Raw genomic sequence first — 26,007 nt, 5'->3', positions numbered from 1 at the left:
AAAATGGTTCAGGTCTGGGAACTGGGACTCAGGTATTGTGATTTTTTTACTGGGAAAACAATTCTCAGTGTCCTGCTACTCTTGCTTTCTCTTCATTACTGATGTCAAGCAACTCTCTAGTTGGCTGCCAATCTATTTTGCATCCAAAAGCCACAATCCTCTATTTACTCTCCGCAAAACTACCTGTGAGTCAAGTCCCCTTGGCTGCTCCTTCACCCATGCTGATTTAGGTCTCTTGGATTCTGGCAGCCAAGCATTACCACCTGGCCAGCACATCACCATCTGTGTTGATAGGATCTAACCCTAATTATTGGCCTGTGAGTCAGAAAAAGAAATCAGAAATTCCTATGAGATAGGGGTGAAGGCATCCATTGTTCTGTGAGGAAGAAATTTCTGCAGCATCTTCAAGCACAGTGGCTTCCAACCAGTGAGTGGAGGAGGTGGGTGAAAAAAATCAACATCCTCAGTGGCATACATCCAGAAGTCCTCTTTCCTATTTTCAGGATCTCAGGTTTTTCCCACAGCCTAACAGAGCTCCTTTGAGTATTCAGAAGTCTCTAAACTTGGAAGTGTAACAAATAGATCTTCTGCCTTCCATCCACCTATGTCTGATAGGCAACAATGGCTGATAAAGGCCTCTTTGTAAGTACCATTGATACTCTATGGCTCACAGGCATAGCCAGTAACTTCTTGTCAACAGCCTTAGTTCTCTTATCATCCTTCTGTAGGGCATTAACAAAATTTAGCAGTAATCCACTAACTCCACTGACTTTAAAAACCTGGTTTATTGCATCTCTACCACTACATTTCTCCTCTACTGGGCTACTTTTCCCAGTTGCCATGAAATTTTTAGAATCGTACTGCCACCTTGTGTTAGGGACTATCTGTGCCCTTTTTTCCAACCAGGATCCTGTCCTGATTTGTTCCCAGATTCGATGAACCAAACCAAATCCACATCTTACTACCAATTTACTCATAATACTTTCGTTATTGTTTTAATCTGGATCTTCTGAGAAGCAGATGCCAAGACAGGACTAAATGTTCACAGATTAGGAGGAAAACCACTATGTGGAAAATGGGCAGAAAGATGAAAAGGCTGAGAAAGGTGGCAGACTGAAGCAAGTCTGACCCCAAGGAGAGGAGAGAGGGAGGGAAAACTGGAAGGCAGCAATCTAGGATTCACATAGTTTAAGGAGGGCTCATTCAACGTAAGGAAGTTTCAGCAGGACTGTTGGGGAGTCTTCAAGCCAGAGTCAGCTGTCAGAGGAGTCCTAAGTCTCCTAGGAATGCCTGCTTTAGTATGTTGATCAACATTCCACCACTGGTTGAGAGCAGATCATGGGCAGTGTGACCTCGACAAAAAGGTACTTGTGTATTTCAGAGTGTGGCAGCTCAGACCCTTCACCACTCATGCTCCTTATTGCAAGAAGACTGTAAGGAACATTCCTGTGCCTGTCACACATGGCACTCAGTTTATGCACATACTTATGTGCATCCAGGGTGTCCAACTTTTAGAAATGGCTAAAGTCTTTGTCAGTACAGCAATGGCACTTTTCCAGTGTCAGTGTACCTCAGAAATTTGTTTAACACCCAACCCAGAAACTAGCAAACTGATTCTATAGGGACTTATGAGTGACAGGAGCTGATCTAGTCAAATCTATGACTGCAGCCCTGTCAAAAGGTTCTTTAGAAGGTCTTCTATCATGGGAACTGTGGCAGGCCACAGTTATCACAGATATCACACAGCCTTAATTTTTTTTCCATTTCATATGTGGTAGGGACAATAATGGTCACCAAATATTCCATGAGTTCTGATGTTTTCTGGCCTCCTTTGAAGTTAGGACTATGTGACTAAATTGAGCCAATCCACCATAAGAATAAATTTTTTGTATCACTGACAGTTAGTGATAGCAGACAGGAGTGAGTTTTACACACTTTTCTTCAGTTTTGTTGGCAACTATGGAGTCCTGTGCCGAGAACACAGAGCTGCAAGACTGAAGAAGCCTGGAGGTCTAGTCATCAAATAAAGGACAGACTCCACTGCCCAGAAAATGGGCCATACCTGTACAAGGTGACATAAACCATCCATCAGAATCCATCTAAATAGTGTTCAGCTGAAGCTATGAGTCAAAGGGGAGCATGTTAGTATGGATCATCTCAAGTTTCATAGATGAAATCATTCTCCTTTGGAATGTGTCCTGGTTTCTAATTATAATTCTGGAGAAGCAGGCAGGCTCTGTATATTTTCCTAGGGGATCCATATGTGAGTACTCTGCATGTCGTGAGCTCTACCTATCTAAGTGGGGCTCTTCTTTTACCCAGGAATTCAAAAAATGACCTTGCATAACACACTTAGGGAGAGGTACAATCACCAACAAGAATTAATTTGGTAATCTGTGTCTAGTTCATCATGAGGCTACCAGGAATTTAGGTTGGCATATGAACTCAGATAAAACACTGACCTATACATGTGTGTGTATGTATGTATGTGTGTGTGTGTATATACACACTTCAGATTCTCTCTCTCTCTCTCTCTCTCTCTATATATATATATATATATATTTGAGTTAACAGCAACGAAGAGTATTTTATATCAGGAGAATAACCAGCATTATCAGAGATATACCCTACTGAATACAAATTTCGAGAGGTGGTGCTTTCAGAATAAGGATTTTGCAAAATCTCCCCAGGTAGAATGATGCACACAGTTAGTTATGAACTGCTGGTGTACAATGAAAAGAGATGGAAGTCAAGGGTGAATAACATCAATATTTAAGGAAAAATAAATGGATGGTAACAAAGTACATTGAGAAAGAATTCTCAGAGGTAGATGTGCAACTAGGAGTCAGAAGAGATGAAATGTCTCAGAAATGAAAGAAGGAACAAATTTTAAACGATGAATAATCAATTATAAACAAACTAACAAATAAACAAAAACAGAAAAAGAGGACTGAGATGAATCCATAGAATTTAACACTGTAGAGATAAGGGAATTTTTCCAGAGTGAGTCCAGAAAAATGTCAGGGATCAAAGCCTGCGTGCAATAAGCAATGAGGAAATGGTTTTACATTTTGATTTGAGAATTTACATTTACTATTAAATGACTTCATACGAAAGTATATCTGAGTAACAGCACATATTTTGACTGATACAGAACGACTAAGCCCTGTGTTTCCTAAATAGGAATAAAAATCCTCAAAGTTTTTTTTTATAATTTAACTTTATTTTTTATTTTTTAAAATTTACATCCAAATTAGTTAGCATATAGTGCAATAATGATTTCAGGAGTAGATTCCTTAGTGCCCCTTACCTATTTAGCCCATCCCTCCTCCCACAATCCCTCATGTAACCTTTAATTTGTTCTCCATATTTATGAGTCTCTCCTATTTTGTCCCCCTCCCTGTTTTTATATTATTTTTGTTTCCCTTCCCTTATGTTAATCTGTTTTAGTCTCTTAAAGTCCTCATATGAATGAAGTCATGTGAGTTTTGTCTTTCTCTGACTAATTTCACTTAGCATAATACCCTCCAGTTCCATCCATGTAGTTGCAAATGGCAAGATTTCATTCTTTTTGATTGCCAGGTAATACTCCATTGTATATATATATACCACTTCTTCTTTATCCATTCATCCATCAATGGACATTTGGGCTCTTTCCATACTTTGGCTATTGTTGATAGTGCTGCTATAAACATGGGGGTGCATGTGTCCCTTCGAAACAGCACACCTGTATCCCTTGGATAAATACCTAGTAGTGCAATTGCTGGGTGTAGGGTAGTTCTATTTTTAGCTTTTTGAGGAACCTCCATACTGTTATCCAGAGTGGATGCACCAGCTTGCATTCCCACAAACAATGCAAAAGAGATCTTTTTTCTCCGCAACCTTGCCAACATCTGTTGTTGCCTGAGTTATTAATGTGAGCCATTCTGACAGGTGTGAGGTGGTATCTCATTGTGGTTTTGATTTGTATTTCCCTGATGATGAGTGATGTTGAGCATTTTTTCATGTGCCGGTTGGCCATCTGGATGTCTTACTTGGAGAAGTGTCTATTCATGTCTTTTGCCCATTTCTTCACTGGATTATTTGTTTTTTCGGTGTTGAGTTGGATAAGTTCTTTACAGATTTTGGATATTAACCCTTTATCTGATAGGTCATTTGCAAATATCTTCTCCCATTCTGTCGGTTGCCTTTTAGTTTTGCTGATTGTTTCCTTCGCTGTGCAGAAGCTTTTTATTTTGATGAGGTCCCAGTAGTTCATTTTTGCTTTTGTTTCCCTTGCCTCCAGAGACGTGTGGAGTAAGTAGTTGCTGCGGGCAAGATCAAAGAGGTTTTTGCCTGCTTTTTCCTTGAGGATTTTGATGGCTTCCTGTCTTACATTGAGGTCTTTCATCCATTTTGAGTTTATTTTTGTGTATGGTGTAAGAAAGTGGTCCAGGTTCATTCTTCTTCATGTCACTGTCCAGTTTTTCCAGCACCACTTGCTGAAGAGACTGTCTTTATTCCATTGGATATTCTTTTCTGCTTTGTCAAAGATTAGTTAGCCATACGTTTGTGGGCCCATTTCTGGGTTGTCTATTCTGTTCCATTGATCTGAGTGTCTGTTCTTGTGCCAGTACCATACTGTCTTGATGATTACAGCTTTGTAGTATAACTTGAAGTCTGGGATTGTGATGCCTCCTGCTTTGGTTTTCTTTTTCAAGATTGCTTTGGCTATTTGGGGTCTTTTCTGGTTCCATGCAAATTTCAGGATTATTTGTTCTAGTTCTGTGAAGAATACTGGTGTTACTTTGATCGGTATTGCATTGAACATGTAGATTGCTTTGGGTAGTATCGATATTTTAACAATACTTGTTCTTCCTATCCAGGAGCATGGAATCTTTTTCCATTTTTTTGTGTCTTCTTCAATTTCTTTCATAAGCTTTCTAAATCCTTAAAGTTTTACACAACCACCCAATTTCCAACTTTTCACTGGCCTTTTACACAATTTGTATGAAATTATGAGTAATAGAGAAGTGGTCTTCCAGGAAGCAAAACATTTTATTTCAGTGGCACCCTCCTATTTTCAATATCCATCTCCCTTTTCTAATCTAAAAGCAAAATGATTTTTCTCCATCTTTGCCGGATCATATGGTAGTTTTCTACCATACTTTTCTACCATACCAAAACTACCATACTTTTTCCTATAACAGCTGCACCATTTTGCATTCCCACCAACAGTGGGCAACAGTTCCAATTTCTCCACATCTTCACCAAAATGTGTTGTCTTTTTTTAAATTTTTTTTAATATTTATTTATTTTTGAGACAATGCGAGAGACAGAGTGCAAGCAGCAGAGGCACATACAGAGGGAGACACAGAATCCAAAGCGGGCTCCAGGCTCTGAGCTATCAGCCCAGAGCCCGACGCGGGGTTTGAAGTCACGAACCATGAGATCATGACCTGAGCCAAAGTCGGACGCTTAACCCAACAGAGCCACTCAGGCGCCCCGAAAATTTGTTGTCTTTTTATATGAGAGCAAAATTTCTCAAATTTTAGTAATGAATTCTTGTAAGCTGGTACGAAATGGCTCCAGCACACCACTGCCAAGGTTGGGGCAAAGAGGAAAATTCAGATTCTGTAGGGCCCAAACTCTATCAAATTTGATGAACTATCTCTGAAAAAGAGAATATAAAATTGGGTCCTGACTTTGAAAAGAGCCCTATGTAAGTAAGTGGCCCTGATGCTTTTGCTTCCTTAGCTCTACAGTAAATCTGCTCTTGGTAAATAGGAGTCTCAACAGGCTCAAGCATGTATATAGCTTTCAAAGAGAGAAGCATTGGGTTGAATTTCAATCCTATCTTCATAAGTGCCACTGGGGCAAGTCACAGGCTAGCTGAAAGCCAGGAGCTCTGAAGAGAAGAAGAGAGGTTGGACTGAGGAAAGAAGACTCGGGTCAACCTAAGGAGCATAAGGGAAAAACGCGACACTGTATACTTCACTCTTGAGAGTGAACTGGCAGGCCCTCTTGGCTTCATGAGATGAGGGTCTTAGGCTGCTTTCACCTGATTCAGAGCTTCTGATGGATTCATGTTGGAGTACATAGGGTGGAAGCTGAGACTGAAAATACAGAGAAAACATCAGACATAATTTTGGTGATTCAAGCGCTGATGATTTATTATTTCATACTTTAAACCATCAGTAGTGCCAACAGAGTTGAGGGTGAAATTATTTTTCCCTTCTTGGTTTACTTCAGTTTCTGAGGATTTCTTTGGTCCTTTCTCCAGGCCAATGTTGTTACAGACTGTTGCTGCAAGATAAAACAAAATAGAATATAACACAAACAAAATGCCAGTGGTGCTTTTTCTCTTTTTTTCAAGCCCTAACACAAATAACTTGAAGGTTATAATTAACTGAAGGGAAAGGATCAAGGAAATAAAAATTAATTCCAGAAAATCAATTATTTGTTACCTCAACTGCAAATACTTAGTTTTGTAATAGAAGCAGCTTCCTAAAATTCTGTAATTTGTTCATTTGCCTATGTTCAGAAACTATTTAGGTCAATAAAACAAAGTACTTTGAAATTTCCATTCTAAATATATGAATTTTAATTTAGAATAAAAAAAATTGCAATAATTCTAAGTACAATCACATTTGGTGAAATATAAAAACACCAATATATATGCACACACACATGTGTGCAACTATATATTAAAATATTTTAACAATAATCATCCTGGGTGCTAAAATTAATGGTCACTGTTTCATTCTTTTGCATACCTGTATTTTTGAAATGAATGTTTATTGCTTGTTACAATTGTCATAAGAACCAGAATGATTCACATACTCACATACAGATACAATTTATTGAATGAATTAAGAAAGGACTGTCAAGGGGCACCTGGATGGCTCAGTTTATTGGGCATCCAACTTCTGCTCAGGTCATGATCTCATAGTTCATGAGTTCGAGCCCAGCATCCGACTCCATGCAGAAAGCTCAGAGTCTGGAGCCTGCTTTGGATTCTGTGTCTCCCTCTCTCTCTTTCTGTCTCTCTGTCTCTCTCTCTCTCCCTTTCTCTCTCTCTCTCTCAAGAGAAAAAAAATAAACTTTAAAAAAAGAAAGAAAGGACAGTCAAGGTAAGATTTGGGAATACCAATGCCTCTGGATGGAAAAGGATCTTAATGTAATTAAAATCTAAATATCACCCTTTATAATGAAGAATGAAACCAGTTAAGCAAAAAATAAAGTCAAAATGTTTGTTGAAAACTTCAGTACAAAATTGAAAATGACAAAAATTTTGGAACCAAAATAAGGCATGTTTTAAAAACGGGAATTTATTAATGGTAGGCTAGGTCTAAAATTCCAATTTACATAACAAAAATCAGTGCAATGAGAGATGGGAGAGGGTAAAAACACACTAAGCATCTCTCATATAAAGAAAGTCTCAAAAATTCCTGTAATCTCAGATAAGTATGTTGTGTATTTTCTCTTTTTTTTAAGTTTATTTATTTATTTTGAGACAGAGAGAGAGAGTGAGAGGGAGAGACAGAATCCCAACCAGGCTCCATGCTATCAGCACAAGCCCTACCCGAGGCTCAGACTCACAAACCATGAGATCATGACCTGAGTCAAAACCAAGAGTCTGCCACTTAACTGACTGAACTATCCAGGCACCCCTGTATTGTGTATTTTATATTTGTGCTGCACTTGTTATAGAAATAGCTCATTACTAAATGACACAGTGGAAAGTAACAGAAAATTCAATAAGATAGAAAAATAAACTAAAATTTAAGATATTCTATGGTTCAGAAAGTATACCATTCACACATGCAACTGACTACTTAATAGTAACTAACTTATAAAAGTTACAACCTGATATAATGGATTGGTGGTTATCACTACAACTAGGTAATCTGGCAATAGGTATCAAAGACAATGATAGTGTATATATTATATTTATGTTTTGATGAATTTCTCTTATAGGGATTTATTCTGAGACTATAATTGGACAATTGCTCTAAAAGGTATATTTATATAATAATGTTTATTACAGGGTGTTTGCAACAATGAAAAACTGGAAGTAGTCTAAATATTCATAATGATAGATTTTTAAAATGAGTTATTTTTCATTTTTAAATTGAATACTATATGTCACAAAATGATGACATAGACCTATATCTTCAGATATTAAAAGTTGCCCATAATAGTCTCTAAGTAAAAAAAAAAGTATATGTATGTTTTGCTTAGAAAAACATTTAAGAAGATATGCATCTATATTGTTAAAGGAAATTTTTCTTGAGTACTGTGATTATGAGAAACTTCTCTTTAACTTGTACACTTACCAAAGTATCCTATATATTTTAATAAAATTTGATAGTACATTAAAAATACGAAAAATGTTTTTTGAAAATAAGCAACCCCATAAATCACTGCCAAGGCTAATGTCATGAAGATTTTCCCCTAAGTTTTCTTCTAGGAGTTTTACAGTTTCAGGTCTTACATTTGAGTGTTTAATCCATTTTGAATTGTTTTTGTGTATGGTGTAAAGAAAGGGTCAAATTTCATTCTTTTATATGTGGATATCCTAGAGGTTTTCCCAGCACCATTTCTCAAAGAGACTCTCTTCCCCATTGTGTATTCTCAGCACTTTTTTCAAAGATTAGTTGACTATATATACATATATATATATATATATGCATGAGTTGATGTCTGAGCCCTCTATTCTGTTCCATTGGTCTGTATCTGTATTTATATGAGCACCATACTGTTGGATTATAGTAGCTTTGCAATGCAGTTGACCCTTGAACAATACAGGGATTAGGAGCACCAACCCCCCATGCAGTTGAAAATCTGTGTATAACTTTTGACTTCCCTGAAAGTTAACTACTAATAGGCTACTGTTGACTGGAAGCCTTACTGATAATATAAACAGTCAATTAAAATATAAACAGTCAATAAAAACAGTCAATTAAAACAGCCAATGCTGGCCTCATAAAAGTGTTCCCTCTTCTTCAATTTATATATATATATATATTATATACTGTATTAATAAGTAAGCTAAAGATAATTAAGAATATCATAAAGAGAAAATACATTTACAGCACTATACTGTATTTATTTAAAAATTGTGTATGAGTGGATCCACACAGTTCAAACTCATGTTGTTCAAGGGTCATCTGTATGTTTTGAGATCAGGAAGTGTGAGGCTTCCAGCTTTGTTCTTCTTTCTCAGCATGTTTTGGCTCTTCAGGGTACTTTGTGGTTCCACATGAGTTTTAGAATTGTTTTTTGTATTTCTGTCAAAAATACCATAGAAATGTTATCAAATTTGCAGATAACTTTGGGTAGTATGGACATTTTAACAGTATGAATTCTTTCAATCAAAAACCTATAATGTCTTCTCATTTGTTTGTGTGTTACTTCTGTCATCAATGTCTCGCCGTTATCAATACCCAAGTCTTTCACCATCCTACTTAAGTTTATTCCTAAGTATTTTATTTTTCAGCAGATCCTACTGCATTTTTAGGGTTTTCAAAATATAAAATCATGTCACCTGCAAACAGGAACAATTTTACTTCTTCCTTTTCTGATTTAGATGCCTTTATTTTCTTTTTGTTGCTTAACTGTCCTGGCTAGAGCTTCCACTACTAGATTTAGTAAGATGTGGTGGTAAGTTTTTCACTGTTGAGTATGATATTAGCTGTGAGCTTTTCATATATCGCCTTTATTATATTGAAGTAATCTCCTTCCACCTAATTTGTTAAAAGTTTGTATCATAAAAATGTTTTCAATTTTGTCAAATGCCTTTTCTGTATGCATTGAAATGACCCTGCCATTTTTTATTCTTCATTTTGTTAATGTGAGATATCACATTGATTAATTTTTGTATGGACCATCCTTACAGCCCCGTGATATCACTTTGTTATGGGGATGATCCTTTAATGTGCTGTTGAACTTTGCTAGTATTTTGCTGAGGACTTTTGCATCTATACCAGTCACAGATATTAGCCTATGGTTTTCTTTTCTTGTGGTGTCCTTGTATGGTTTTGGTGTCAGGGTAATGCTGGCCTCATAAAATGAGATTGAAAGTGTTCCCTCTTCTTCAATATCTTGGAAGAGTTTGAGGAAGATTGGCATTAATTATTCCTTAAATGTTTGGTAGAATTCACCAGTAAAGCCAGTCTATCCTGGACTTTATTTGCTGGGAGGTTTTTGATTACTGGTTCAAACTTCTTACTAGTTATTGATCTGTTCACTTTCTATTTCTTCATAATTTAACCTAGGTAAGCTGTGTGTTTTTAGAAATTTATTCACTTCTTTCAGGTTTTCCAGTTTGTTGGTATGTAATTGTTCATAATAATTTTTTATGATTCTTTTTATTTTTGTAGCACCAGTTGTAATGTCTGCTCTCTCATTTCTGATTTTATTCATATTAGTCTTCTCTCTTTTTGTGTTAGTCTAGCTAAAGTTTAATTAATTTTCATTTAAAAAACAGTGCTTTTGTTGATTTTTTCAATTGCTTTTCTATTCTTTAAAAAAATTTTTTTAAATATTTGTTTATTCTTAAAAGAGAGAGAGAGAGAGACAGAGAGAATGCAGGAGGAACAGAGAGAGAGGGAGACACAGAATCTGAAGCAGGCTCCAGGCTCGGAGCTGTTGAGCACAGAGCCCAGAGCTCAAACTCACAAACTGCAAGATCATGACCTGAGCCAAAGTCGGACACTTAACTGACTGAGTCACCCAGGCACCCCAACTGCTTTTCTATTCTTTATTTTGTTATTATCTGCTCTAATCTCTATTATTTCCTTCCTTCTGCTAACTTTGGGCTTTAGTTTGTTCTTCTTGTTCTCATTTCTCAATGTGTAAAATTAGGTTATTTGAGATCTTTCTACTTTTTAAAAAATGTAGGCCTTTATTGATATAAACTTCCCTCTAAGCACTACTTTTTAAAATCGTTTTTAATGTTTATTTAGTTTTGAGAGAGAGTGTGTGTGTGTGTGTGTGTGTGCGCGCGCGCACGCTGCGCGCGCGCGCGCGCGCCTGAGTGGGGGAGGGGCAGAGAGACAGAGGGAGACACAGACTCAGAAGCAGGCTCCAGGCTCTGAGCTGTCAGCACAGAGCTGGATGTGGAGCTAGAACCCATGAACTGTGAGATCATGACCTGAGCTGAAGTCTGACACTTAACCAGTCAACTGAGCCACCCAGGCTTCCCTAAGCTGTGTTTTGGTATGCTGTGTCTTCATTTTCATTTGTCTCAAGATATTTTCTTAAAAAATACTCCAAAAGACAGTTTTCTAATTTCCTTCTTATTTCTTCTTCATTGGTTGTTCAAGAATGTACTGTTTAATTTCTACATTTTTGTAAATATTCCGGTTTTCCTTCTGCTACTGATCTCTAGTTTCATTCCATTGTGGTCAGAAAAGATACCTGGTATGACATAGATTTTCTTAATTTGTTAGGATTTCTTTTGTCGACTAATACTTCATCTATACTAAAGAATATTTCATGTACACTTAAGAATTTATATTCTGCTACTGTTGGGTAGACTGTTCCATATATGTCTATTAGGTCCCATTGGTCTATAGGGTTGCTCAAGGGTGTTCTTTTTAAGTTGATTTGCTGTGTGGATGTTCTATTATTGAAAGTGAGATACTGCAGTCTCCTACTTTTACTGTATAGCTGTCTATGGCTTTCTCTGTTCATATCTATCAACGTTTGCTTTATATATTTAGATGCTCTGATGTTGGGTGCATATATATATATACACATATATATACATATATTATATGTATACGTACATATATGTATATATATGTATATACATACATATATATACATATATATATATACATATATATATATATATATTTCTGGTGAATTAATCCTTTTTATCATCATATAGTGTAAATAATGTATGACCTGTGTTTCTTGTGACAAGTTTTGACTTAACATATATTTTTCTAATATAAATATAGCCAACTATACTTAAGAGTAAATAAATAAGACATGGGTGCCTGGATGGCTCAAGTGGGTTAAGCATCTGACTTTGGCTCGGGTCATGATCTCACAGTTTGTGAGTTCAAGCCCTACATTGGGCTCTGTGCTGACAGCTCAGAGCCTGGCACCTGCTTTGGATTCTCTGTCTCCCTCTTTCTCTGTCCTTCCCCTGCTCACACTGTCTCTCTCTGTCTCTAAAAAAAAGGAATAAATGTTTTTAAAAAATTAAAAAGAAGAGTAAATAAGACATGTGTATATTGTGGGTCTGTTTTTGGAACCAACAAAAAAAAATAGAGATTCCACTCTTAAGGCGCCACTGCTATGTGGTGGAGAGAAGAATGTTCTTTTGAACAATGGTGGATCAATTATATATCTATATGGGAAAAATAAACTTTTATCACTACCTCACACACATAACAAGAATTAATGGATCACTGAATAGAAAGTGTTGCTATTAAGCAGTGAAAGTTTTCTTTTTCTTTCATCTTCAACATTATGTTATTATATTTCTATTTTCACAAAAATTTTACAATCATTTTATAATTTTCCATCAAAAATAATGTCAAGATTTTTATTTTAGGATTGCATTAAATCTATAGATCAATTTGGGAAAAAATTATATCTTAAAATATTGAACACACCATGTTCCTCCATTGATTTAGGTCTTCTTAAAATTCTCAGCAATATTTTGTATTTCAAGTATAAATTTCTTTCATATTCTCACCGAATACATTCCCATGTATGTCTCTCTCTCTCTGTCTCTGTCTGTCTGTCTCTCTCTCTCACACACACACATACACAAAGTATATATAGTTGCATTTTTCAATTTTAATTTTCTCATTGTTTGTTGCTTGTGTATGTATAAAGTTAAAATTGATTTTATATTGGGGTGCCTGGATGGCTCAGTCAAGTTGAACATACGACTTTGACTCAGGTCATGATCTCACTGTTCGTTGGTTCGAGCCCCACATCAGGCTTGCAGCTGTCAGCCTGTCAGCATGGAGCTCACTTCAGATCCTCTGTCCCCCCCTACAAATTGGGTATAGAAATTACTTAAAAATAAAATCTTGGGGTGCCTGGGTGGCTCCGTCGGTTTAGCGGCCCACTTCAGTTCAGGTCATGATCTCAGGCTTTGTGAGGTCAAGCCCTGCATTGGTCCCTTTCTGACAGCTCAGAGTCTGGAGCTTGCTTCACATTCTGTGTTTCTCTCTCTGCCCTCCCCTACTTGTGGGCTCTCTCTCTCTCTCTCTCAAATAAATAAATAAATAAACATTAAAAAAAAACTGATTATATATTGGCCTTGTATCCAGGCACCTTAAATTCATTTATTAATTCTAATTTGTTTGTTATGTCTTAGACTTTTCTATGTACACAGTCATATTATCTACAAACAATGACATTATTCATTCTTTATTTCCAATCTTTCTACTTTTTTTTCTTACCTTATTTTCCTGGCTAGGATCACCCATACAATGTTGAAAAAGAATACAATTGTGAAATATGTTCCTGATCTCAGGGGTAAACATTCACAATTTCAGCATTAACTGGAATGTTTGCTGTATATTTTCTTGTTTCAAATTTCCTTTACCAAATTGCAATAGCCTCCTTCTATCACTGGTTAAGTGGGCATTTTTATAGTGAAAGGCTATTTTTTTCTTCACCTATAGAAATGATCACATAATTGTTCTCTTCTATCAATATGGTAAATTATATTATATTGGCTTTCTAATTTTAAATGAACTTATCATTATTAGTTCACCCTTCCCCTCCATGGCTATTTATCTTTTACAATGCTAACTAGATTTACTTGGAAATGTTTTATTTAAAATTGCTGCATCTTTAATCAGAAATTGATTTATAATTTTCCTTTCTAGTAGAGCTTTTGTCAAGTTTTGGTATTAAAGTTAGTCTGGCCACATGGAGAAACTTGGGATACACTTCTTTTTATATTCTCCAGATGACTAGTGTAAGACAGGTATTACTTCTTTTTTAAATATTTGAAAGATATAATGGTTTGAATTACTTTCCCATGTCTTCATTCTTTTTCTGGTATATGTCTATTCATCCATGCTCTTTGCCATGTGGCCTTTTAGTATCTCCTATTAGAGTGGGTGGAGTGTATCACACACATCCCCTCATTGGGTTTGGTATTGTGACTTGTTTGGCCAATGCAATATAAGATAATGTGATTAAGGAAGTGCTGGCTTAATTTATCTTGGCTCTTTTGTTCCTGATGCATGCCATGAAAACAATATGCCCAAGTATCAACTTTGTGAGAAAGTTTTAAGTGACAGTTTCCAGATATTTAATGGGAAAGACTTATTCATATTTGCATTTTTTCTCTATTCTACTTTGGGAAAGATATGTTTTTGGAAAGTACATATATTTCATCTGAAAATTTAAATTTATTGATTTTAAGTTATCACTATTATCTTTTTTTCTAATGTCCAAAAGATTTTAAAAACATGCAATTTTATTACCTGACGTTGGTATTTTATAACCTTTCTCTTTTTATTTTGAGCCACTGACTAATTTTTTTCTATTTTCATATGCTTCAACAGATACATTTACAAACACTTGTCTCAATGAAAGGAAATGTTAGGTAAAGGACGTATTATACACATTCCAATGAGTTAAGCATATGGTCATTCTCATATCCTTCTACACATAAACTTACATTACATGTATATTTTAATGAAGAAGATGTTACTTGAAAGAAGGTTTATACACAGTGTAGTTTCAGTTAATTATATGCATTACTATTTTTAAGAATCTGCCTCTCTGCTCATTTTTGTTATTTTTCTGTTTATTTTCCTTTTCATTTATTTCTGCTCTTTCCTTAATTATTTGTTTCCATCCAGTCTTTGAGTGCAATTATTTCTTCTTTTTCTCTTTTTGATAGAGACTATCATGAAATAAACCACATTTGATTGTTCTCCATCCTGTAATACGCATTTCATTGTGATTAAAAGGATTAAAGTATAGTCTTACCTAGAAAGCAATGATATGCCTAATTTTTGTAGAACCTAAAACAGTCAGTCTTGACAATAGGATTAGGAAGGTGACTGTCCATACTTAATAGAGTTTCTTTTAAAATTAGGAATTCCCTCAATTCAGACATGTATCTCAATATTTGTTACACAAATATCATAGCATGCAACTTTGTCCTGCAAGGATGAAGACAGAATTTGAAAAATAATCTGGGATGCTATATAAAATATTGTCTCCTTTTATATTCTACCCATCATATGGTATGGGAAATTTTTATATACCAATAACAAATGAGGAATATATAATTTTACAAAATATTCTGTTTGATTACTCCATAGTCTCATCTCTAAATTTACTTTCCCAGATGAATTAAGACAGTAAAATGAATGAAAATGTCAAGTCTTTACCTTACTAGCAGTTATTTTTTTCTAAGATAATAGTGTAACTACAAGCACATATGATATCCCTTATAATATCAGTGTTCTTTACATGTGGCAGTAAAATGTCATTAAGATATAAGTGCTCTGTACCAATGCTCAAAAAAAAATCGCACAAATTATGTGCTTACTGATGCTTGTGAGTATACACAAAAATCACTCCTTTAGGGTAGGCTGGTAAAGAGAGGTTGAGATATCATGAAAGCAAGCTTTGTTTTTTTCATATTATAAATGCTAACTAACAGTGAGAAACATAAAGAATCTTATGAACAAATATTTTGGTTTCAAATTAATAATTTTGAAGTGCTCCTAAACAATGATCAAAACATACAATGCACAATGGTTAATCGCGTTGTTCTATATTCACCTTTCACTGGTGGCTAATTTGCTGTTACTGCTGCTTTCTTCTGACACAGATCTATAAAATTGACAAAGTTTATTTTAAGTGGGAAAATTTTTAAATCTTGAACAACTAAGTGACTATTTTTCAAAGAAACAGAGTGACTCATTAAATGTCTCTTTCCAACAAAATAAAACAGGTACAATTCTTTTTTGTCTTTCTTGAATTATATTAACATACTCTGAGTGTTATATTACCTTCAGGTGTATGGTATAATGATTCAACAATCATTTTACTCAGTGTCCATCGAGATAAGTGTAGTCTTAATCCCCTTCACCTATTTCATCCATTCCCTCAACCCACCTCCTATCTGGCGACCAGTTTGTTCTCTGTATGTATGAGTCTGCTTTTAGTTTGTCTTTTTTTTTTTTTGCTTGTTTGTTCCTTTGTTTCATTTCTTAAATTCTGCATATGAGTGAAATCATATTTGTCTTTCTCCGACTGATTTCACTTAGCATAATACACTCTAGTTCCATCCATGTTGTTATAAATGGCAAGATTTCATTATTTTTTACAGCTGAGTAATATTCCATTGTGTATATCTACCACATCTACTTTATGCATTCATCTATAGATAGATGCTTAATATTAGAACAAATGCCATCAGCCACCTTGCTTTGTTGATTAACTCCTCTCATCTTACTTTTACATTTATTGAATTATTTATAAGCCCACATACGTACAGACAGGCCCTTTGCTTCTATGATACCCCTAACTCCTCTGGTAAAATTAAGCTAAAGCCTTAAAGTAGCAGTCAAAAATTTCAGTTAATTTTTCTATATATTCCTATTTTTTTCTTCTTTTCATAACATATACTCATGTCTTCTCTTTCTACCAATTCCTGGAAGTTAAAACTAGAGGTAAATCGCTCTGTGGGAAAACATAGTAAATTATGAATAAGGGGCTTAATAATTATGACTAAATATTTGTGTAACAGATTACAGATAATGTGGTGATTTCACTTATTAGTTTTGTATACCCAAAAGTTTATTATACTTTTGAAAATAATAAGGGAAGCTTATTATCTCTCATTGTATAGAGTTATAGAGAATATTTTTTATTATGAAATTTATTGTCAGATTGGTTTCCATACAACACCCAGTGCTCATCCCAACAGGTGTCCTCAATACCCATCACCCACTCACCCCTCCCTCCCACCCCCCATAAACCCTCAGTTTGTTCTCAGTTTTTAGGAGTCTCTTATGTTTTGGTACCCTCCCTCTCTAACCATTTTTTTTCTTCCCCTCCCCCATGGTCTGGTTAAGTTTCTCAGGATCCATATAGGAGTAAAAACATATGGAATCTGTCCTTCTTATAGAGAATAATTTTAAGAACAGAGATATTAAATCACTTGCTCAAGGTGTCATAGTTTCTGCATGCAAGATTTAGGCATTAAAAATAGGTTTTCTGAGGCTAAAATGTAATTTTTTTCCCATTTCATGACGCTGCCTTCTGTGTCCTAACCTGTGTTATAAACTGCACATGTAATTTCTGGTTAAGAAATGTTTTTATAAATTAGCAGCATCAATACTTAGGAAAATAAATATTATGGAAGCAGGTTCATAAATACTATTTTCAGCTGAGAGATCCATTCTAATAAAGTCATTTGCCACTGGTCTGAGTACCTGTATCTAAAAAATTCCTTGAGATGCAGTATTACATACTCTCATGAAGCCCGAAGACAGAATTGGTAGACTAAGAGGCGGAACAGACCTCCACAATACTCTTGGCAGCTATAGCTCCTCTGAAAGTGATACTAGTGGTAAAATGAATGGTTCTAGTAAGGAGTAAAACTAGGAAACAACAAAAAAAAGGAGGACATCAGACGGATTTGAAATATTTCCCTGGGCCTCGCCTCATATTGTTCTACCTCGTGTCTTAGATTATCCCTGATGAAACAGGAATACTTTTTTCTTGACTCATTGAATTTAGTAAGAGTAAACAAAAATATACCTGTCACTTTCAGTTTCCCCCCTGTAGCACAGCTCTCTTATTTTATTCTGCTTTATTACAACAGCAGCAGTGATGATGAGCAGAGGTAGAGAAATGTAGAAAATGAGTTCAAATTGGTGTTTTGAAGGAGTGGTAGATCGTCCCCCCAAATCACTTTTACCTATAATGGAAAATTATAGGTAATTTCATATTATACTCATAATTTCAAATTATATTAGAAATTTTATTAACCAAATGAAAATATGTAGAGGATATCATTACCAACATTATTCCCAAACACTAAACATTTCACTCATATTTTATGAATATATTACATTATTAAACTAACATACAAACTATTAAAACTAACATATAAAATATGAATTAAACTAACATATAAATTAACATTTAAGCTAACATATAAAATATAAAATGGGCTGCTACTAGTGCTTTATTGCTCAGGAATTTCCAACCTTACACCCTATAGTAGATTTATAGTATAGATTTATTTGATTGAAGGTAATCTTCCTTCATGAAGTATACCTTTAATGTTTACAACCATTTCTTCAACTTCTTTCTGATATAGCTTATCCAAAATTCAAACATGTATATCATAGAGAGTATTGGGATTGTACCTATACATGAGAATTAAATCTGGGAAATGTGGCATTTAATTTCTCTTACATTATATATTTTTTCTAAATATTAAAAATTTGTATTCACTAAATAACTAAATTATTTAACTAAGTTCTTATTTTTTTACTGTCCTACATTGTTTATTAGGTAAGAATTTTACAAGCATTATTTATATTAGTGGTAACAGCAGAACTGAAGAGTATTGCATCTTCTCCATGCTGCATGGGGAGGACCACCGATAGTGTGGCCCTTTCCAAAGCCACTGCTCTTGTGGTCTGCAGATGTCAGCCTTCCCATCTCCTTGTGCCTGTGGACTGGTTTGGTTATCCCCTGGGTGTAGGGGTTTCTTCTAATAGCTTTATGGAATGGATCAATGAGGATAATCTCGAAGAATTTGTATGTGGAATCTTCGCCAACCCAGTAAGAATTCAAGACTCTTAGAACCCCACAGTAGCATCTAGCTCACTCCTCTGCAACAGATTGAAGGTTTGGGGAAAATTTTAGCTGGTTAACACCATGATGGACAGGCTTGCCATAGGTAACACTCTCAGGGACTGGGCATTTATGGCCACCATGTCACACACGAATCTGATGTATGACATAACCTTGTTTGGCCTTGTACTCCCACTCTGTGGGCTTTAAGGGTTTTATCAGCTAGAGGGGCTGGAAAGGGGGCTGTGGAGAGCAGAGAGCTGGCGATAGTGCCAGCAACACACCCTGAGAAGAAAGCGCATTACATGGGACTGCTTCTTCTTCCATAGCTCCTGGATGTACTTGTAATCGCCCATCTTGGCTTACCTTTGAGCTGATAGCTGCCACCAGGCAGAAAGAAAAAAGTCTTTCTCCTCTTAAGTTTTTAATCAAATATATAGCCATAGGAAATTAAGATGGCTCTAGAATTATTTTGTAGAATGCATGGCCAAACTTGACTTTGACCCATTTTTGACTGATGTTAATATCTACATTTTCTTCATCAGTTCTTATTCATTCTCAGCTGACATCTGTATTCATTCCTAAGCATCTGACCTATATGGGTACTCAACTTCCACCACATTGTATATACCAGCCACCGATCTGGGTTTATAATGTTATCAAGCTCTGCTTTCTCCAAAATTTATTGGCAAGTTTTTTTTTTTTTTAATTTGGTATAGAATACTGTTCTCTGCTAGTTCAAACAATGATAAGTAGAGGAGCCACCCCCCAGCTACAGTTGTGCATGGTCAGGGCTTAATATACTCCTCTGAAGACTGCCCCAGTGCTTCTCTTTTAGTTCCTGTAGCATTTTTCAAGTCAGTTCAAGCTAGGAGCAACACTTTTCTAGTCTACTTTGTGCTTGTGATTGCGGTTTCCAATACCTCTGGAATGAGGATGACATTATATTTGTAATCAGAAAGCCAGTGAATCAGATGAAGAGGGCATCCTCTCTGGCCAAATACTGCAGATTTATTCTCAGCTACTTTTATAGTCTTTTGGATAATCAATGATGCCACATGGGTTATTAAAAAAGGAAAGCCTCAGAACATGAGTAGGATTTCTAGAAACCCAAAAAACTGGTCTTACATCTTTACCTCCTATTGTCTAGTTTTAACAGGCACTACTAGTAACCACCATGAAAGAATATTTATTCACTTATTTACTCTGGGTCTCCATTTTACATTGGTTAAGATTAGTCCCCAGTAATCTTCCCTCAAGCTTCTTTTACTTAATTCCAAAGATGTAGTGAATTTTTCAGGCATTTAACTATTAATGGTATTTCACCTCCTCCCTTTTATTACCCCAAATGTCTTAGCCTTTATGGCTCAAGAGTTTGTTAAATCAGACTCCCTAAAACAGAGGTCTTACCCTTGCCAAACTTTATAGGCAAACATCAGGTACAGAAAAAAAGGTGGGGTTTTTTTTTGTTTTTTTGTTTTGTTTTGTTTTTCATGAAAGAGCTTGAATCCATCAGCTGCAACTCCTAAAAGTTTCCCTTCTTTTCCTTTTTCCCCTACATTCAGAATGATTTCAGAAAAAAACAGATGAGAGCTTTGAGTAAAGTAGTCATGAATGGCACTGTTAATTATGCAGCTTACATGATTACCCAGTTTCTCCAACTGGCTATTCTGCCATAAATAGATAGATTCCAGGTTTATTTAGAATAATCAGGGATGCCTGGGTGGCTCAGTAAATTGAGTGTCCGACTTCAGCTCAGGTCATGATCTCATGCTTTGAGAGTTCAAGCCCTGCATCAGGCACTCTGCTATTAGTATGGAGCCCACTTCAGATCCTCTTTCCCCCCTCTTCCCCTCTGCCACTCACTCTGTCTCTCTCAAAATTAATTAACTAATTAATTAATTAAAAAAAAAAGAAGAATCTATGTATACAGGTAAGTATACCCTACCAAAAAAATTTTATAGCGAGGGGCTCCTGGTATCTTCCTATTAGCAAATACTATTATTAGTGTGTGTGATGGTTAATTTTGTGTCCAACTTGACTAGGCCACAACATGCTCAGATATTTGGTCAAATATTATCCTGGGTGTTTCTGTGAGTGTGAATTAGAATAAGATTAACATTTAAACCAGTAGACTAAGTAAAGCTGATAGCTTTCTTTAATGTGAGTAGGCCTCATCCAATCAGCTGGAGGCCTTAATAAAACAAAAAACACTGATTCATCCATGAATAAGAAAGGATTCTTCCTGCATGAGGAGCTTTCATAGTAGACCTACAGGCCCCAGAATATAAGGGATTAAGACAGACCTTATGGCAGCTGACCAAAGGAAACTAGTTGGATTAAGAGGTTTCCTCTGATCCCAGGTTCAAGTGCCACCATTCTACTGCCATTTGGACCCAGAGTGATATAGGGAAAGCAACCATGAACATTTGCCTGGGACCATCAAAGTTGTCATATGGGAAGTCTCAAATACCAAATAATCCAATAATGAGATGCAAAATTTTCTGAGTTATGAAAACTGGTTTGGAAGGTTGAAGTTAAAGAACAAAATCCATTTGGAAGTTAAAAAAAAACAGGAACTAAAAGCAACGTTGTTTTGGGGTCAAATGAGTAAGCATAAATTATCCGCCTTCTATGGTTGCTGTTTTTAACTCTGACTGCAGATGTTGACAATTGTAATTTGTAGTTCATTTTTTTTAACGTTTATTCATTTTTTGAGAAACAGAGATAGAGCATGAGCGGCGGAGGGGCAGAGAGAGAGAGGAAGACACAGAATCCGAAGCAGGCTCCAGGCTCTAAGCTGTCAGCACAGAGCCTCACGCGGGGCTCGAACTCACAGACTGTGAAATCATGACCTGAGCCAAAGTCGGACACTTAAGTGACTGAGCTGCCTAGGCACCCCTAATTTGTGGTTCATTTTGAGTGATGCGACTTAAGTGTGCAGCCTAAGGGTATTGAAATCATTAACAGTCCATCTTTGACTTAGTCTTTGGATTAACTGTTGCCCTTTGTGTCAAGAGAGTGTTAATATAATTTTTCTTATTGTCAATATTATAATCATGTTTTCTAAGAGCTCAGATGATGATAATCAGAATCATTACAATACTAACACCAGCATGACCCGGACATCACTGAACATGAAAACTAAATGACTATTTTTTTTTAAGTTTGTTTATTTTGAGAGAGATAGCACATGAGTGGAGGGGGGGGCAGAGAGAGAGAGAGAGAGAGAGAATCCCAAGTAGGCTCTGCACTGTCAGCACAAAGCCTGACATGGGGCTCAAACCCATGAACTGTGAGATCATGACCTGAGCCCAGCTCAAGAGCCAGACTGGGTGACCCTCACCCAGTCATGAGGTGACCCTACGTGACTATTTGTAATACCACTGGATTGAAAATATAAATAACCAAACAGAGCATATTACACAATATGACAAAAATAATTTGGATGCAGAAATAAACCCACACATATATGGTCAATTATTTTATGACAAAGGAGCCAAGTATATAAAATGGGGAAAGGACAGTCTCTTAAATTAATGGTATTGGGGAAAACTGGTTATCCACATGCTAAAGAATGAAATTGGACCATTCTACATAATATACAAATATTAACTCAAAATGTTTTAAAGACTTGAATGTACTTGAAACCATAAAACTCCTAGAATAAAACAGGTAGTAAGCTCCTTGATATTGATTTGGTGATAATTTTTTGAAATCTGACATCAAAAGTAAAAACAACAAAAGCAAAAATAAACAAGTGGGACTACATCAAACTAAAGAGCTGCACAGCAATGGAAACCATCAACAAAATTAAAAGGCAACCCATTGAATGAGAGAAAATATTTGTCAATAATATATCTAATAAGGGGTTAATATCCAAAATATATTAAGAATTCATCCAACTCACCAGCAAAAAAAAACAAACAAATAATCTGATTTTTAAATGGGCACAAGACATGAATAGAAATTTTTCCAAAGAAAACATTCAAATGGCTAACATACATGAAAAGATGCTCAACATCACTAATCAAGAGGGAAATACAAGTGAAAACCATAAGGAGATATCACCTCACATGTTTTAAAAAATTAAAAATAGAATTACCATATGATCCAGCAATTTCACTTCTGGGTACATAGCCAAAGAAAATGAAAACACTAACTCAAAACTATATATGCACCTCCATGTTCACTGCAGCATTATTTATAATAGCCAAGATATGGACACAACTTAAATGTCTATCAATGAATAAATGGATAAAAAAATGGGGTTATATATATATAATGGAATATTATTCAGCCATAAAAAGAATGAAGACTTACCATGTGTAACAACATGGATAGACCTCAAGGTCATTATGCTAAGTGAAATCAGTCAGACAGAAAGACAGTACATTTGTATGATCTCATTTATATGTAAAAAAAAAAAATACAAGCTCATAGATACAGAGAACAGATTGATGGTTGCCAGAGGTGTGGAAGTGGCAGTAAATGAAATGGATGAAGAGGGTCAAAGGTACAAACATCCAGTTATAAAATAAATAAATCCTAGGAGTGTGATGTATAGCATTGTAACTATGGTAAGTCATATTGTATTGCATATTTGAAAGTTTCTAACAGAATAGACCTTAAAAGTTCTCATCACAAGAAAAAAAACCTACAACTATGTATGTGACGGATGCTAACTAGACTTATAGCAATCATTTCACAATGTATACAAATATTGAATCATACTGTACACCTGAAACTAATATAATGCTATATGTCAATTATATCTGAATAAAAAAGGAATATGCAATAGGTATGTGAAAGCACATTTGGAGGTTGAATCTCAAATTTCTTGGATGAAATAAGCAAGTATGTTTAAATCAACTCCACTTTTTGTTTCCCAAATAAAAACAAACAAAAAACTTTTCTCTCTCCAAAAGACACCAAAGTCCCGACAAAAATAACCAGCAAATTAGCTTGAGCACACTATAGGAACAAACATGCACTGCCCTATCACTCATTCCCCTACCAAACCAAATGAAGTTACATTTCCTGATTCACTGATTACACTAAAATTTCCTGTGGGAGAAAAATGTGAAAATTTTGATAACATCTGTTGGCCCCTTAAGTGTAGCAAGGATTCTGTCCTACCAAGTGAATATGGCAGGAAAGTATTTCTCCAGCTCTGACGTAATTTGATTTCAAAAATGAAGTTTAAAAAAGTTTCTTAATTTCTATGCAAATTTTAATGAAATTATAGATAAGATAAAGCAAAATTTTGTTATCTTGCTCAAATCTAAACTACACTTTGCTCATCTGTATGCATACTTAGCAGGCAGTGCAAATGTAAACTTCTGCAAGTCCCATCCAGTCTATAAACTTCTTATCAAAGACAAGGAAAAGATCCTACCTGCTAAATATCCTACACACCTTGGACACAATGCTGAATGGAGTGAGATATGTTTACCTGTAATATAGAGGCTTTCATCATGAAAGCTTTTGGTCACTTTTGTTTCCTCAAAGTGTGTAGAAGCTCATAATGGGATTTTTTAAACTTTATGAAATGGAAGGTGATGCTTCTTCAGAAGTGGACACGCACAAGATTGCTCTTAGTGTTACCGGCTATAGAAAATGTGTTGAAAATACTGGCCTGACATAACACCTTTTTCTTAAAACGCTGGACAAGAATAATGTACTTCTATAATTTTTCAATACATTGAGGATTCAAATAGAAAGAAAGGTTGCAGTAAAAACAGAAATTGACAAACTGTTTCTCTGAAACAATTTGATAATATGTGAATCCTAGGGGGAAAAATTTCACATAGGCTGTCACATCAACTCATACAATGAAATAATGGAAATAAGGCTGTTTAAGAATTCAAAAAATGTAACTAGAAAAAGGCAAGAAGTTAAACAGGACCTTCTCAGGTCCCAATTAAAATTGTAATTTATTGAGAGAGGGAAGATGGTGGCGTAGGAGGACGCTGGGCTCACTGCGCGTCCTGCTGATCACTTAGATTCCACCTACACCTGCCTAAATAACCCGGAAAACTGCCAGAGGATTAGCAGAACGGAGTCTCCGGAGCCAAGCAAAGACGAGAGGCCCACGGAAGAGGGGCCCTTCCTGAAGTGGATCACCTAAGGAGAAGCGAGCTAAGCCTGCCCCTCCTGCCCCCATGCACCTGGCCTACCCACCCAGCTATTACACCAGATCCCCAGCACCACAAGCCTGGCAGTGTGCAAGTAGCCCTGACGGGCCACGCCACCCAACAGTGAATCCCGCCCCTAGGAGAGGGGAAGAGAAGGCACACACCAGTCTGACTGTGGCCCCAGCGGTGGGCTGGGGGCAGACATCAGGTCTGACTGCGACCCCGCCCACCAACTCCAGTTATACACCACAGCACAGGGGAAGTGCCCTGCAGGTCCTCACCACTCCAGGGACTATCCAAAATGACCAAACAGAAGAATTCCCCTCAGAAGAATCTCCAGGAAATAACAACAGCTAATGAGCTGATCAAAAAGGATTTAAATAATATAACAGAAAGTGAATTTAGAATAATGGTCATAAAATTAATCACTGGGCTTGAAAACAGTATAGAGGACAGCAGAGAATCTCTTGCTACAGAGAACAAGGGACTAAGGAACAGTCAGGAGGAGCTGAAAAATGCTTTAAGCGAAATGCAAAACAAAATGGAAACGACGACGGCTCGGATTGAAGAGGCAGAGGAGAGAATAGGTGAACTAGAAGATAAAGTTATGGAAAAAGAGGAAGCTGAGAAAAAGAGAGATAAAAAAAATCCAGGAGTATGAGGGGAAAATTAGAGAACTAAGTGATAAACTGAAAAGAAATAATATACGCATAATTGGTATCCCAAGGAGGAAGAGAGAGGGAAAGGTGCTGAAGGGGTACTTGGAGAAATTATAGCTGAGAACTTCCCTGAATTGGGGAAGGAAAAAGGCATTGAAATCCAAGAGGCACAGAGAACTCCCTTCAGATGTAACTTGAATCGATCTTCTGCACGACATATCATAGTGAAACTGGCAAAATACAAGGATAAAGAGAAAATTCTGAAAGCAGCAAGGGGTAAACGTGCCCTCACATATAAAGGGAGACCGATAAGACTCGTGACTGATCTCTCTTTTGAAACTTGGCAGGCCAGAAAGAATTGGCACGATATCTTCAGTGTGCTAAACAGAAAAAATATGCAGCCGAGAATC

At 36.1% G+C, this 26,007-nt stretch overlaps 1 protein-coding gene and 1 pseudogene across 1 annotated transcript in view; both read right to left on the bottom strand.

Annotated features, from left to right (window-relative positions):
• Positions 1-5,867: 5,867 nt before the first annotated feature.
• LOC124521202 (disintegrin and metalloproteinase domain-containing protein 5-like) overlaps positions 5,868-26,007 on the bottom strand; it is a 132,679-nt gene continuing 112,539 nt past the window's right edge. The window contains exons 19-22 of the mRNA XM_047092312.1: positions 17,755-17,914; positions 15,769-15,819; positions 6,041-6,095; positions 5,868-5,936 (exon numbers count right to left, since the gene is read on the bottom strand). Of these exons, the coding sequence (XP_046948268.1) occupies positions 5,868-5,936; positions 6,041-6,095; positions 15,769-15,819; positions 17,755-17,914 (335 nt within the window). The remainder of the gene's footprint in view (positions 5,937-6,040; positions 6,096-15,768; positions 15,820-17,754; positions 17,915-26,007) is intronic.
• On the bottom strand, positions 18,544-19,157 carry LOC124520411 (60S ribosomal protein L15-like; annotated as a pseudogene).

This window comes from Lynx rufus, unplaced genomic scaffold (assembly GCF_022079265.1).
Source record: "Lynx rufus isolate CCGP_SWC_20201006 ecotype Redwood Valley unplaced genomic scaffold, mLynRuf1.p SCAF_3, whole genome shotgun sequence".
NCBI lineage: Eukaryota > Metazoa > Chordata > Mammalia > Carnivora > Felidae > Lynx > Lynx rufus.
The sequence above is the reverse complement of the archived record's forward strand: the minus strand, read 5'-3'. Positions and strand labels throughout refer to the sequence as shown.